This window comes from Tenrec ecaudatus, chromosome 6 (assembly GCF_050624435.1).
Source record: "Tenrec ecaudatus isolate mTenEca1 chromosome 6, mTenEca1.hap1, whole genome shotgun sequence".
Classification (NCBI taxonomy): Eukaryota; Metazoa; Chordata; class Mammalia; order Afrosoricida; family Tenrecidae; genus Tenrec; species Tenrec ecaudatus.
Genome location: NC_134535.1, coordinates 65,901,137 through 65,913,957, shown reverse-complemented (window position 1 = coordinate 65,913,957; position 12,821 = coordinate 65,901,137). Strand labels below are relative to the sequence as shown.

The following is a 12,821-nucleotide window of genomic DNA, read 5'->3' as shown; positions in this document are numbered from 1 at the left end:
TCACAGACCGTTTGAAGCCCTCATTGTATAAATTAATACTAGCATACATACAAGTGATGGAAATTTTTGCACTTTAGTTTCTGGCCCCGTGCTCCCCTTGGACTAACAATTTATCCTTTATTAGCCTCAATTTCTTCATCTGTTACCTGTTTCTTGTAGATCGGTGGTTCTCAACCTTCCTAATGCCACGACCCTTTAATACAGTTCATATTGTCGTGACCCCCCCCAACCATAAAATTATTTTCGTTGCTACTTCATAACTGTAATGTTGGTTCTGTTATGAATCTGGTGACCCCTGTGAAAGGGTCCTTCAGTCACCAAAGGGGTCGTGACCCACAGGTTGAGAACCACTGTCGTAGAGGGAGATAGTATTAATCGCTGAAGTAGCTTATAAACACTAAGCAGGTACAATAAAAGATGGTATTTACCAACTCACTCCCATTTGGGCTCTTCACATTAAGCACCCAAACCAGACACCTGTCATGAAGTAGATTCTGACCCAGAGAGCCTATCGGGAACTGTAAATCTTAACGGAAGCAGGCAGTCGTCTGTCTCTCCCATGGAGTAGCTGGTGGGTTTGAACACCGATCTTGCAGTCAGCGCCACCGGTGCTTGTTTATTCTGAGCGCTCAATGCCAACTCATAGTGACCCATAGGACAGGGTAGAGGTGTCTCTCTGAGTTTCTGAGACTAACTGTTTAAGGGAGTAGAGCCACCCCCACCACCACACACACACACGCCCCCGCCCCCCCCCCCCCCCCCCCCCCGCACACAATCGCTCCTCAGCTGGTGGTTTCAAAGTGCGGACCCTCTGGATCGCAGCACAGTGTATAACCACTGTACCACCTTTAATAGGACAGAGTGGAACTAACTGTCCCTGTGCATTTCCAAGACTGACTCTTTATGGGCTTAGAAAGACACATCTTTCTTCTACAGAGGCAGGCTGGAGGTTTTTAACTGCTAACCTTCGCAGCCCAACATAGCATCATGTAGCAGCATGCGCGCACGGGCACTCTATCCATCAAATCTAGTCTGACTCTTAGTGACCTAAAGGGCAGGGTAAACCAACCCCTGGGGGTTTCTGAGACGTAACTCTTCATGGGACGGAGAAAGCCCTCCTCTGGAGGAGTGCTGCTGAGTTTTCATTGCTGGCCACGCAGTTAGTGGCCTCGGGCTCCTGAAACTCAAGCATAGGATTTAGCACAGGTGTGATGGAATTTGAGTTTTTACATTCAGCTCCTCCCCCCCTTAAACCTTTCTATTAAAGGAAATGTGAATAAATATATTTGGTAAGCCTAACATTGGAGATTTAGAATGTTTCATTTGTGAAAAGTTAAGAGGTCCCTCTAGTGGAATACTTAAGAAATACACATTTTTGCAGAATCCTGATTAGTTAAGCTAAATGGTGGGAGCATACATAGTATTTACAAGGAGGTAACGAATAGTGAATAAGTTTCTAGGCCTCTTTTAAAATCTACTTATACCATGAAACAATGAGTATGATTAGGATTTTTTTAGAAAATAGGAAAGAAGAGAGCTGTAAATGTGCTCAAATTATGGGACTAGCAAACTTTAAGTCCTAATTTAGAATTCTAATCACTATTAATTAAATTGTATGTGTGTAAAATTAGTATTCTGAGAAGTATGAGATGGAAATGTCATAAGTACAATTTATCAAGCAAAGTTTATCTGTTAGCCTTAATTAGTGTTTCAGCGCGGTAGGTGGTAGCACGCCCACCTCATAAGAGGACTAAAGCTCGATAAAGTCATCCAGTGAAGCTAGTCTGTGCGAGGACTGAGAATAGAAGCAGACTACTTGTTCCCTCGTCTCACTATACTGTTCTGCCCTCCTTTTCAATGGAAGGACTGAGCTCATGGCTGCAGCTACTGAGTGGACTGCGACATCATTTCTTTTGTCCCACTTCAGGTTAGGGAGCCACGAATCTGATCTTTTCTTTAAGTCTGTAAGGGAGCCACAAATCTGGTCTTTTCCTTGCCTGATTATTTATGAGAGGATCTTTATAGAGGGATAAAGAATCAAGCTCCCACTGAATCATCAATAGTGAAATCATGTAGGATTAATTTATTATCTGTGTGTTATTTAAAAGATACATGTGGTGTCTGAGGCTAAGTTGGAAACCACTGCTACCAATGTTGAGTGCTTTGATCCCAACTCAAAATGATCCTGTGTAAACCAGAACGAAGCACTGCCTGGTCCTGTGCCAGCCTCACGATTGTTACAGTTGAACTCATTGTTAAAGCCTCTGTGTCAATCCATCTCGTTGAGGATTTTCTGCTTTGCTGCCCATCTGTTTTGCCAAACATCCTTTTCCAGAGAAAAGGTCTCTTTGGATAAAATGTGCTAAATACTTGCTGCCCTTGTTCCCAAGGAGCATTCTGGCTGTACTTCTTTCAAATCAGATTTCACCAAACCAAAAACCAAACTCGCTGCCATTGAGTCAATGCCGACTCATTGTGACCCCATGAATTTTCCCAGATTTTAACTGTTGACGGGGCTAGAAAGTCCAGTCTCCTGCAAAACAGCTAGTGGTTTTGAACCACCGATCATGCATATTGCAGCCCAATGCTTAACCACTATGCCTTCAGGGCAGTCCATAATACTATTCAAACATCAATTCTTTGCTGCTCTTCGGTATTCATTGTCCAGCTTTCCTTTCAAGCTATTGAAAATAGTGCGGCATACATCAGGTGCACCTTAGTCTCAAAGGGAAATCCTTGTACTCCAACACTTTGAAAATGTCTTGTGCAGCACATTTGATCAATGCAGTTCTGTGTTGCCATTGTTAGGTGCCATCCATCCAGTTGGTTCCAACCTATAGCAACCCTATGCACAGCAGAACAAAATCTGGCCCAGTCCTGCGCCATCCTCACAATGATTCCTATGTCTGAGCCCGATGTTGTAGCCACTGCATCAGTCCATCTCATCAAGGGCCTTCCTCTTTTTCACTGCCCCCCTATCATCAAACAAGATGACCTTCACCAGGAACTAGGCTTTAATCCTGACCACATGTCCAAAGTATGTAAGGGAAGCCTCACCATCCTCGCCTCTAAGGAGCACTCGGGCTGTACTACTTGCAAGACATTTTCCTTTTAGCAGTCCGTGGTACTTGCAGTATTTTTCTTGAGCGCAGTTCAAATGCATCAAGGTCCAGCTTTCACAAGCACGTGAGATTATCGAAAATGCCATGCCTTGCAGCGGGCATACCTTAGTCCTCAAAGTGACGTTGTTTTTAACCGTTCTAAAGAGGTCTCCTGTAGCAGATTTACCTAATGCAATACGTCTTTTGATTTCTTGACTGTTACTAATATGAACATTATTTATGGATCCAAGCAAGGCAGAAATCCTTGAAAACCTTCGACCTTTTCTCCATTTTACTTATTGGTCCAGTTGTGTGGATTTTGTAAACAACATGGAGGAGGCTATACCTGACCCCTCTGGCTTCCCTATTGCCCTGAGGCAGGATTAGGTCTGCCTTCACCCTTTTCTTATATCAAACGCTCCTCCCACTGCTTTCTGCTGCTTTGCTGGGTTTGATCATTCATTGCAATGGCCGCACAGAACAGAATTGAATTAAGGGGGCTTAGGGAGGTTAATGAACAGATAAAACTAGCCAGCATTAGTAAGCAATTAAAGTAGTCATTGGTCCACAGCAACACTTCTCAGCCAGCAGCCAAGTCTCTGGTCCTGAGAGTCTCAGTCACATTGTGCCTTGGCTTCTGCCTATGTTCACCAGAATGTCTGCCTGCCGCTCTGTCTGCTGTCTCTTAGTCTAGGTGCTGCTCCTCTCCCTGTTTCATCCTCTGATGCCCCTGGTCTCAGTCTCCACCACATTGAGTTAGAGATCTTGATTGTACAACACCATTCCCTATGGTCCGGGGATTCTCTCTTCCCGCTAAAATGGTTCAGCCTTCTTTCTGGGGCTGTGGCAGCTATAAGTGACCAGCCCCCTCTATTAGTTACACACGTTTGATTTGCTTAGGCCCACCCAGTCATTTGGTAGTATTTAGAATCATGGATAAAAGCCTTGTTGAGAAAATCCACTCCACTACAAATGTGTCATTTGATGTCTTTTTTGTTGTTGTTGCATCATTTGATTTCTTAGTTGTTGCTTCCATGCTTGTGGATCCAGTCTAAATGAAATCCTTGACAACATCAATCATTTCTGTATCAGAATGTTGTCTGTTGAATTTTGTTTTCTTTACATTGAGTTGCAATCCATACTGAAGGATGCAGTCTTTGATTTTTATTTATTAGCAAGTGCTTCAAGTCCTCACATTCAGCAAAGTTGTGTCCCCTGCACATCACAAGTTGTTAAAAAACCTTCCTCCAATCCTGATGCCACATTTTTCACATCATCCAGCTTACAATGGTCAGTAAGCATGGTGAAAGGGCATAACCTTGACAGACACACTTCCTGCTTTGAAACCATGCAACATTGCCTTGTTCTGTCTATGTGGTCCACTTGAGTACCAAAAGAACACCCTTCTTCACAAGGTTATCTGCAGTTTGTTATGGTCTAAACAGTCGAATGCCTTTGCACTGTCAGTAAAACACAAGCAAACATCTTTTGGTGCTCTCTGCTTTCAGCCAAATTTCACATCCTCTTCTGAATCTGGTTTGAATTTCTGGTAGTTCCCTGTCAATATACTGCTACAGCAGGCATTTTTAAATTATCTTAAATTTTTTACTTGCATGTGTTATTAATGGTAATTGCTTGATAATTTCCACATTTTAGTGGGTTGCCTTTCTTGGAACTGGGCACACATGGTTCTCTGTCCGTCGGCCAGATAGCTAACTTTACATTTCTTGGCTCAGATGAGTGAGTGCTTCTAGTGTTTTACCATCTTTTTGAAATATTTCAATTGTTACTCTATAAATTCCTTGTTTTTGGTTATAATGAGTTCACCTTGGACTTGCTCAAGTGCCATTAGCTCTTAATCCTATGCTTTCTCTTGACACGTTTGGATGTTGCCCTGTTCTTTGTGGTAAAGGGACTCTGTGTAGTCCTTCTTTTGTGGATGCTTCCTGCATTGTTTAATATTTTGCCCATGGCATCCTGAAGTATTGCAACTAGAGAGTTGGAATTTTTTTCTTCAGTTCTTTCAATTGGAGACACGGAGAGCATTTTCGGCCTTTTTGTTCTAACTCCACGTCTGTGCATTTCCTTAAAATACTCTTTGTCTTCGGCTGTCCTTTGAAAGTTTCTGTTCAGCACTTTTACTGTATCTTTTCTTCCATTTTCTTTAGCTAACCTACATTCAAGAGAGAAAGTTTCAGAGTCTTCTGACCTTTGGTCCTTTCTTATATTTTTAATGACCCTTTGCTTTTTTCATATATTATATTCTTGATGCCATTCTACAACTGGTCCTGTCATTATTCACTGTGCCAAATGTGTTCTTGAGATGTTCGATAAATCCAGGTGGGATATGCTTATGGCTATATTTTGATTCTTGTGTAATTAATTTAAGTTTCTTCATCTTCAGCTTGAACTTCCACGTGAGCAATGCATGGTGTGTTCCACAGTGACTCCTGACCTTGTTTTGGCTGTTGCTATTATGCTTCTTCGATGTCTCTTTTCATAGATGTAGTCAGTTTGATTCTTGTGTATTACATCTGATGAAGTCCATGTGTTTAGTTTCTATTTATGAAATTGAAAAACGTATGTGTTAGTCTGGGTACACTAGAGAAACACATCCACGGACACACGTGTGTATAAGGGAGAGGTTTATATACAAGAGCAATTGAGCATTAAATAAACATCCCAGTCCAGATCAAATCCATAAGTCCGACATTAGCCCATATGTCTGACAGCAATCCATAAAGTCGTCTTCAGACTCATGAAACACATGCAATGATGTCGAATGCAGGACGATCACAGACCGTTGGAGAGAAAGCCTTAGGATCCAGTAGCATTATAAGCATCTCAGCGCTGGCAGGAATCTCTACATGGCCTCTCCGTCTTCAGAGGTCTTGTCAGCTGCCATGTCTCCCAGGGAGTTGATAGAGAGGTGTCTTTTGCCTCCAAGGAGGAAGTTCCAGATTTCCCAGAATTCTCAGAAGGCCATGCCCACATAAGTCTCATTGGCTATCACCAGATTGGCAGCCCAGACCCCACTCCTGTACTCTGAATCCTTAAATTGACACCAGATTAGGTGACTACCAGAGTATTACAAGGAAAAGCCATTGGTGTTTGAAAATTCATGTCAACTCCAGCTTTGATTCTATCATCAAGGCCATATTTTCCTACTACTTACTCTTTTTGTTTCCTACATTCTTATTCCAATTGACAGTAATTATCAATTTATCCTAATTGTGTGTTTGATCAATTTTAGATTGAAGAAATTGGAAGAATTCTTCAATTTCTTCATCATTGAAGGGAATAATATCAGAGCTTAAAGTGAGATTTGTTTTGCAAAAGGCAAGAGATGACAGTGGAAGTCCAAACTGCATTTGCAGGATCTACATAGTGAATAAGCCTCCAGTGATTTTCCTCTAACCATAAATGAGGGATGGAAATAACCTGCTAATGAGACAGAGTATTGGAGGGATGCCTGTAGTAGATTAAAATGACAAATCTGACTTGAACGGTTAAAAACCACGTCACTTGATTTCCCTCTGATACACGTTGGGCTTGATACTGTTTTTAATATTTTCTATGTTTTTTTTTACTTCATTCTTTTTTTTTTTTTTGGCAGTGTTCTGTTTTTTTACCCCTTTCCTATATTGGGGTTTTATTATCTCTGCTGTAGTTTGTCATTGTTAGTAGCCTTCTTAAACCTTTATTATGTGCTCTATGGTTTTTGGTATATGAAACCCAGGATAGATGAACCTATAGAGACAACAGCTAGAATAAGGGTTCTTTGGGGCAACAGGGCAGCTGATATCAAGGAGTTCAAGAAGGAAGAAAATGTTTTGAAACTGATTTTGGTAGCAATTGTACATTACTGCTTGATGTGGAATGAGATAATGTCTGGATTAGCTCCAAATAAAATAGTTTGGAGGGATAAAGTTCTGACTACAAAGAAAAAGAAATTTTTTTTTTTACACTGAATTTGATATTGTCACTTCTAGCATAGTAAACAATGATCGACTCAAACTGGCTAACACAAGTCTAATTTAGCTCATCAATGCTTAGAGAACTCATGCCAACCCTATCAAACAAGGTAGAACTGCCCCTGTGAGTTTCCAAGACTCTTCACTCTCTGCGGGAGTAGAAAGCCTCCCCTCTTTCCAGCGAGGGGCTGTGGTCTCAGTGACCTTTTGCTTATTAGCAGTCTACCACATAACCACCATGCCACCAGGGAGTACTCATTAGACTTGCTTTAAAAATCAAAACTCGGTTTCCTTATAATTTTTTCATTAGATAATAAAAAATGTTTGTTTTAGGTGTGAGGATACCTTGCCTAAGGTGTTGGCCAACCCCACTGTCCACCAAAGAAATCTAGAGTATGGGTTATATTTGTATCACCTAGTTACTGTGGTTTTTACAATTGTTGTAAGGTATTATTTTTCAAAAAGTATATGACAGACTAGCGATACAAGTAGTTGCAAAGCCTAGAATACCTTTTACAAACAAGGTGGTTCCATTATTGCCTCCCTACAGTGTTCCGGGTAGCTACTTCAGTGTTTAATATAACAGGTTAGACTCTTAAAAATCAAGTGAATCTAATCAATATACTATACAAGTTCTGTTTAGTTAACTTAAACTCAATCCAACTTTCATATCAACAAAAACTTTGCCTTGCATGACTGTAGAGGTCTCCCTTGTGGCATATTTGTGGAAGTGACAGTTTATTTAAGTGATCCCCCATTACATCTTTAATTGAGGATATATGTAGAATTTTCTACTCTTTTTTGAGATTATGCTCATAAAGTGAATGTTTCAAGATTTTACTATATTCTTAAAATGGAGTATTGAATGATATGAAAATTTTACAGAAAATGGGGAAATAGCAACAGGTACCCTTTTCTTTATACTTTCATTATCCCGTGTTTTTAAGACTCTTCTCATTCTCAGTTTATTAGAGGTGTCCTTGCCAATTTACATATTGAAGAATAGGTAATAATATTCACAATGTCTTCTGCCTCTTAAATACATCTTTATATTTAAAATATATGATTAGTAAATTTGGAAATCTATTTTATATTATCTGAAATTTGCATTATAATCTAAGTTCAATTAAATAATGTACAACATGATCTGAAACTGCATAAACATGCCTCTAAACCTCCAACCTTCTTTACCAGTTCTGACAACCATTCCTCTGGTACACTCCACTCCACTTCATTTCAACACCCACGGCCTCTTCGCTTCTGCGCCACTCAGGCAGAGCTCCTTTAGTGCTGCCGATAACTACCCGAAAGGCAGGCCGGCCGGCCCACCGTCAGACTGGCCCCAAAGACACCAAGCTTTGGCCATGTGTGTCAGCAGACCGAGCCCCCCCAGTCAGTGCTGCAGGCCTCACAGTCTGCAAGGGAGCCTCTTACCCAAAGGCACTCAGCTTTACTCACCCCTGTGTGGGGAAGGCCACCCTTCTGTTTTGCGCTCTGACCACTCCTCTGGTGTCTCTACTCTGATTCGTGGACTGAGGAATTTTGATGCACTGAAATCTTAGGGGTCCTGAGGATGTACCCTTCTTTTCGGATGTAGTACGATCTCTTTGAGACCTAGCTGGGTAACAAGCTGGTAAATCTGCTTGTTAGCTTACATATACCTTATTGGCATGGTCCTACCCAATCATTTGGTGGGAGCAAGGCAGATTATAGCTAGAAGAGCCATATCAAGTAATAAGGTTTTCAAACTCCTCACGGAAGCTCTTATTTTGTTCTATTAAAAAATCAAATAGAGGAGCAGTATAGATAGTATTTCACCTTATGCTTAATACTTAAATTTAAAATAAAAACACATTTACTGTTAAGTAACAATTCTTACATCTCTTGATGTCAGGTCCTTTTTATTAGACACTTAAAATGACTAAAAGCCCCAAATGGTTTTTATTCATGAGCTAGATGGATAGATATTAATCATTATAAACTCAAATGGGAGGGAAAATGGAAATTTGTTCATTAAGAACAATAATGAACTTATTGATAATGCAATGTATTTTTATCAAGGGAAAAATATCCTTATATTTTCCAAAATAAAACAGATTTGTGTCATTGTTGTTTTTGCAAATTTTAAAAAGTCTAAATTAATAGTAGACAATTGAATTATCTTCTGTTTGGGCTGAAATATATGATATATAGTGAAGGAACTATATATTTTAATAACCTTTTCCGAGAATTATGGATCTTCTCTGACACTATACAACATTCTACATATCATTTTAAAAGGTCAGTTGTAATGTGAAAGTCATAAATGATATCAGTGAACTTTGTACTGTTTCATAAATTCTTTAACCTGTCTTGCACTTTGAATGGATCTCTTCCCACCACTACCACCATCATCTCACAAACCATGATTATACAATGTTGTGCATGCATTGGTCATTTTTAAAATTATGTTTTTTACTAAGTTAAAATGCAGTTCTAAATGTTGATAAATTTTACTATGCCATATCAAAAGCTCACTGCCATCTAGTTGATTCTAACTCATAGTGACTCTATAAGGCAAGGTAAAATTTGGGTTTCTGAGAATAACTCTTTAGGGGGGAGTAGAAAGTATCCTTCCATGGAGCCACTGGTGGTTTTGAACTGCTGACCCTCTGTTTTAACAGCCCAACTTGTAACCATGACATCACAGTAGTTAATTTACAAGGCTTTTATTTGATCTCTAATGTGACACTGATAAGTTATTTTAACATAGCACCACCAATCTCATTGGAAAAATCTTTAAGTATTGAGAAGCTGTCGTGTTCTCTCACAGTAATGGACTTTTTGAAAGTCTTCTCTTGAAAGCTTGAATTTTATCATTGTAACACTGTCAGTTTTTCTCTTAAGGTGCCAGGCTCACTTCTTTCACTTGTCAAGAAAACATCTGTAACACACCCTTGTCTGAATAGTTATCATTTTCTTCTTCTAAAAATAGTGTCCTACAACAAAGTATCACTTATCACAATGATTCTTTAAAAATATACTGCCGGGGAAAAAAAGCTCTACAAATCTGTAAATACTTTTTAAAAAGAGAAAACGGAAAATGATGGCGATCAAGTGGTGACTTTTCTTCTTTCGTATTTCTCTGTGAATGCTGTTTTGTGTATTATATAATTAAGATATTATATAAGCTCCCCCTCTAAAAAAACACCAAGGAGGTCCTGTCAGCCATCCAAACAGATGAGTTTGAAAAATGTTTCCAAGAATGGAAGCGCAGATTTGACAAATATTAAGTGTGATGGAGAGTACTATGAAGGTGATAAGGTTGTTTTGTGAAAACAATTTAAAATACACGACTTTGGGGGGGAGAGGAATCCAAGGTTTTTTTAAATTGGTATCCTTTCATATAATGGTAATATGTGTTGTTTATAGGACACTTTACATTTCCCATGTATGTTTAAACCTAATATCAAACCTTTGTGTGTGAATTTTTTAAATGTGAATCGTTAAGGTTAGTTAGTTTTTTTCTTTATTTTCTGATTAGGAATTAGGCCCTGAATATGAAGATGTATTTGACACCTCATTGCAGTGGATTTTAGAAAATGGACAAGATGTTGGTATAAGGTAAGTGATTTTTGTTGTACCATTTAGTGTTTATAAGAAGTGAATTTGATTTTAAGCTCTTCTTTAATTCTTACCTAGGTGTGTCGGGTTTGAGCCTGAAGAAGAGCTGACAAATATAACCGATGTGCAATTTTTGCAGTCCACCAGGCCCCAGATGTCCTTCTGGTGCCGGGCCCGCCGTGCTCTTATTACTGTCACACACAGATTACTATTGTTCTGCTTGGGTAAGTGCTTAAGAATAAAAAGCTGATTTAAGTATTCATGAGAAAGAAAATACACCGCCTTGAAGAATTTGTGTATGTGTGTGTTTTAATACTGTCAGAATTAATAATCCAGTTTTTATGGTTGTTGTCTTACAAATCACACCCAGAGGTCATCGTGAAGGTAATGACATTTTCACAGTGTCAGTGTCACTCGAAGCACTGATTTCTCTAGAGCAGTGGTTCTCAACCTTCCTAGTGCCACGACCCTGTAGTACAGCTCCTCATGTGGTGACCCCAGCCATAAAATTTTGTGGTTCCTTCATAACTGTAATTTTGCCACTGTTATGAATCAGGGAACCCCTGTTAAAGGGTCATTCAACCCCCAAAGGGCTCTCAACCCACCAGTTGAGAACTGCTGGTAGGTCCATCAGGGGTATAGGAATAACATTTATTTTAAAGTTTTGATTGTGAATTAGGTGAAGGTTTACAGAGCAGCTCATCAGATTTACATTCAATAATTCGTGCACATTAAAAAAACCAAGAAATTAATCCATACACATTTTGTTTCAACTCAACCATTGCAATTCCCTCTATGTTTCTCCTGCTTTTGTTTCTCCTTTCCTAAGCCATTGAACTTTGTTGTTGGGTAAGCACTACCTTTTGATTTTCAGTGGCTGATTAGTCTAACGGTAGGGTGGACCTGAGGAGAGATGGAGGGGCATAGCCTTGAGGCTTACACCGGGCTCCGTCTGACCAGGAAGCATGATCTTTGAATATGATTTTAAGTTCTGTTCCACAATTTCCTCCTCGATCCAGGACTTTTGTGCGATCCTCCTCATAGCAATTGGTAATGATAATCAGGCACCTTCACTTCTGATCTCAGGGTTGTAGAAAATGATGTTTATTTGGTCTTTCAGTGTTCACCATTCCCCTTTCCTCTGAGGAGACCAATAGTTGCACTGTAGAGATCCCCCTGAGTTTTCGCAGCCCAGTTGCTACTCAACAAAGTAGGGTGGTGACAGCACTGTCAGTGTAATCTATGTTGTGACAGTTGACCCCGAGCCTTCCAGTGCAGGGCTTCATTCAACTCGAGGTATTTGATTATGTCTAAGAAGCTTTCATGGCTTTTCTCCCTGTGTGCTTTATCACATTCGCGAATATAGTTCAATGCAGCAAAAGTAAATCCATACAAACAATCCTTTGTCAAAGTATTCATGGATATAATAATATATAATTCTCCATCCTACACTTGCTCAGCCTTGATGTCTTATCCAAGTATCTACTCAAAGATTAGCTCTCTTGCAGGAGTGTATCTGTGGCAGTGTTTGCCTCTGTGGCCATTGACTCTCACAAACTTCCCCTTATCTTCCCCTGCCCCATCGTTCTTAGCCACCCCCATTATGTCTTGCCTTCCTCTACACCCAAGCTGACACAGCTCTACCCTCTGGCGAGTGAGGGTTCCCTTCTTTTTTCTCCTACCCCCGGGAACTATCAAAGAAGGTTTCTCTCAGTGTGAAAACTTTTACTTGGCTTTTGTGTAGTAGAGCTTCATATGTTTGTCCTGTTTGTGGTTGACTGCTCTCTTTCAGCTTGATGGTGTCCAAGTCTATCCTGGGGCTGTGAGGTCTCCGTGATCATTCTTTAACCTCCCGTGGTATTCCATTGTGTGCATGTACCACGGTTTCTTTATCCATGCTTCCACTCTTGGACATTTTCTTTTTGTGTTTTCTTGTGCTCTCGTGCCTTAGTGCTGCAGAGTGCCTCTAGTTATGTGTGTCACAGCTCTGTTGAGCTCTGCACCGAGTGGAGGCATTGCTGGCTCATATGGAATTCCTGTCCTCGGTGGTTTGAGGAAGCACCGCCGCTTTGCACAGTCCTGTTGTCAGTGCGGAAGGCCTCGTCCCGGGGCCTGCGCCCACCAGCCATTGCCATTCTCTCTC

At 40.3% G+C, this 12,821-nt stretch overlaps 1 protein-coding gene across 1 annotated transcript in view; it reads left to right on the top strand.

Annotated features, from left to right (window-relative positions):
• The window catches only part of LEMD3 (LEM domain containing 3), a 74,656-nt gene that overhangs the window by 52,882 nt on the left and 8,953 nt on the right, over nt 1-12,821 (top strand). The window contains exons 5-6 of the mRNA XM_075551335.1: nt 10,599-10,678; nt 10,757-10,902. Coding sequence (XP_075407450.1) covers nt 10,599-10,678; nt 10,757-10,902 — 226 coding nt within the window. The remainder of the gene's footprint in view (nt 1-10,598; nt 10,679-10,756; nt 10,903-12,821) is intronic.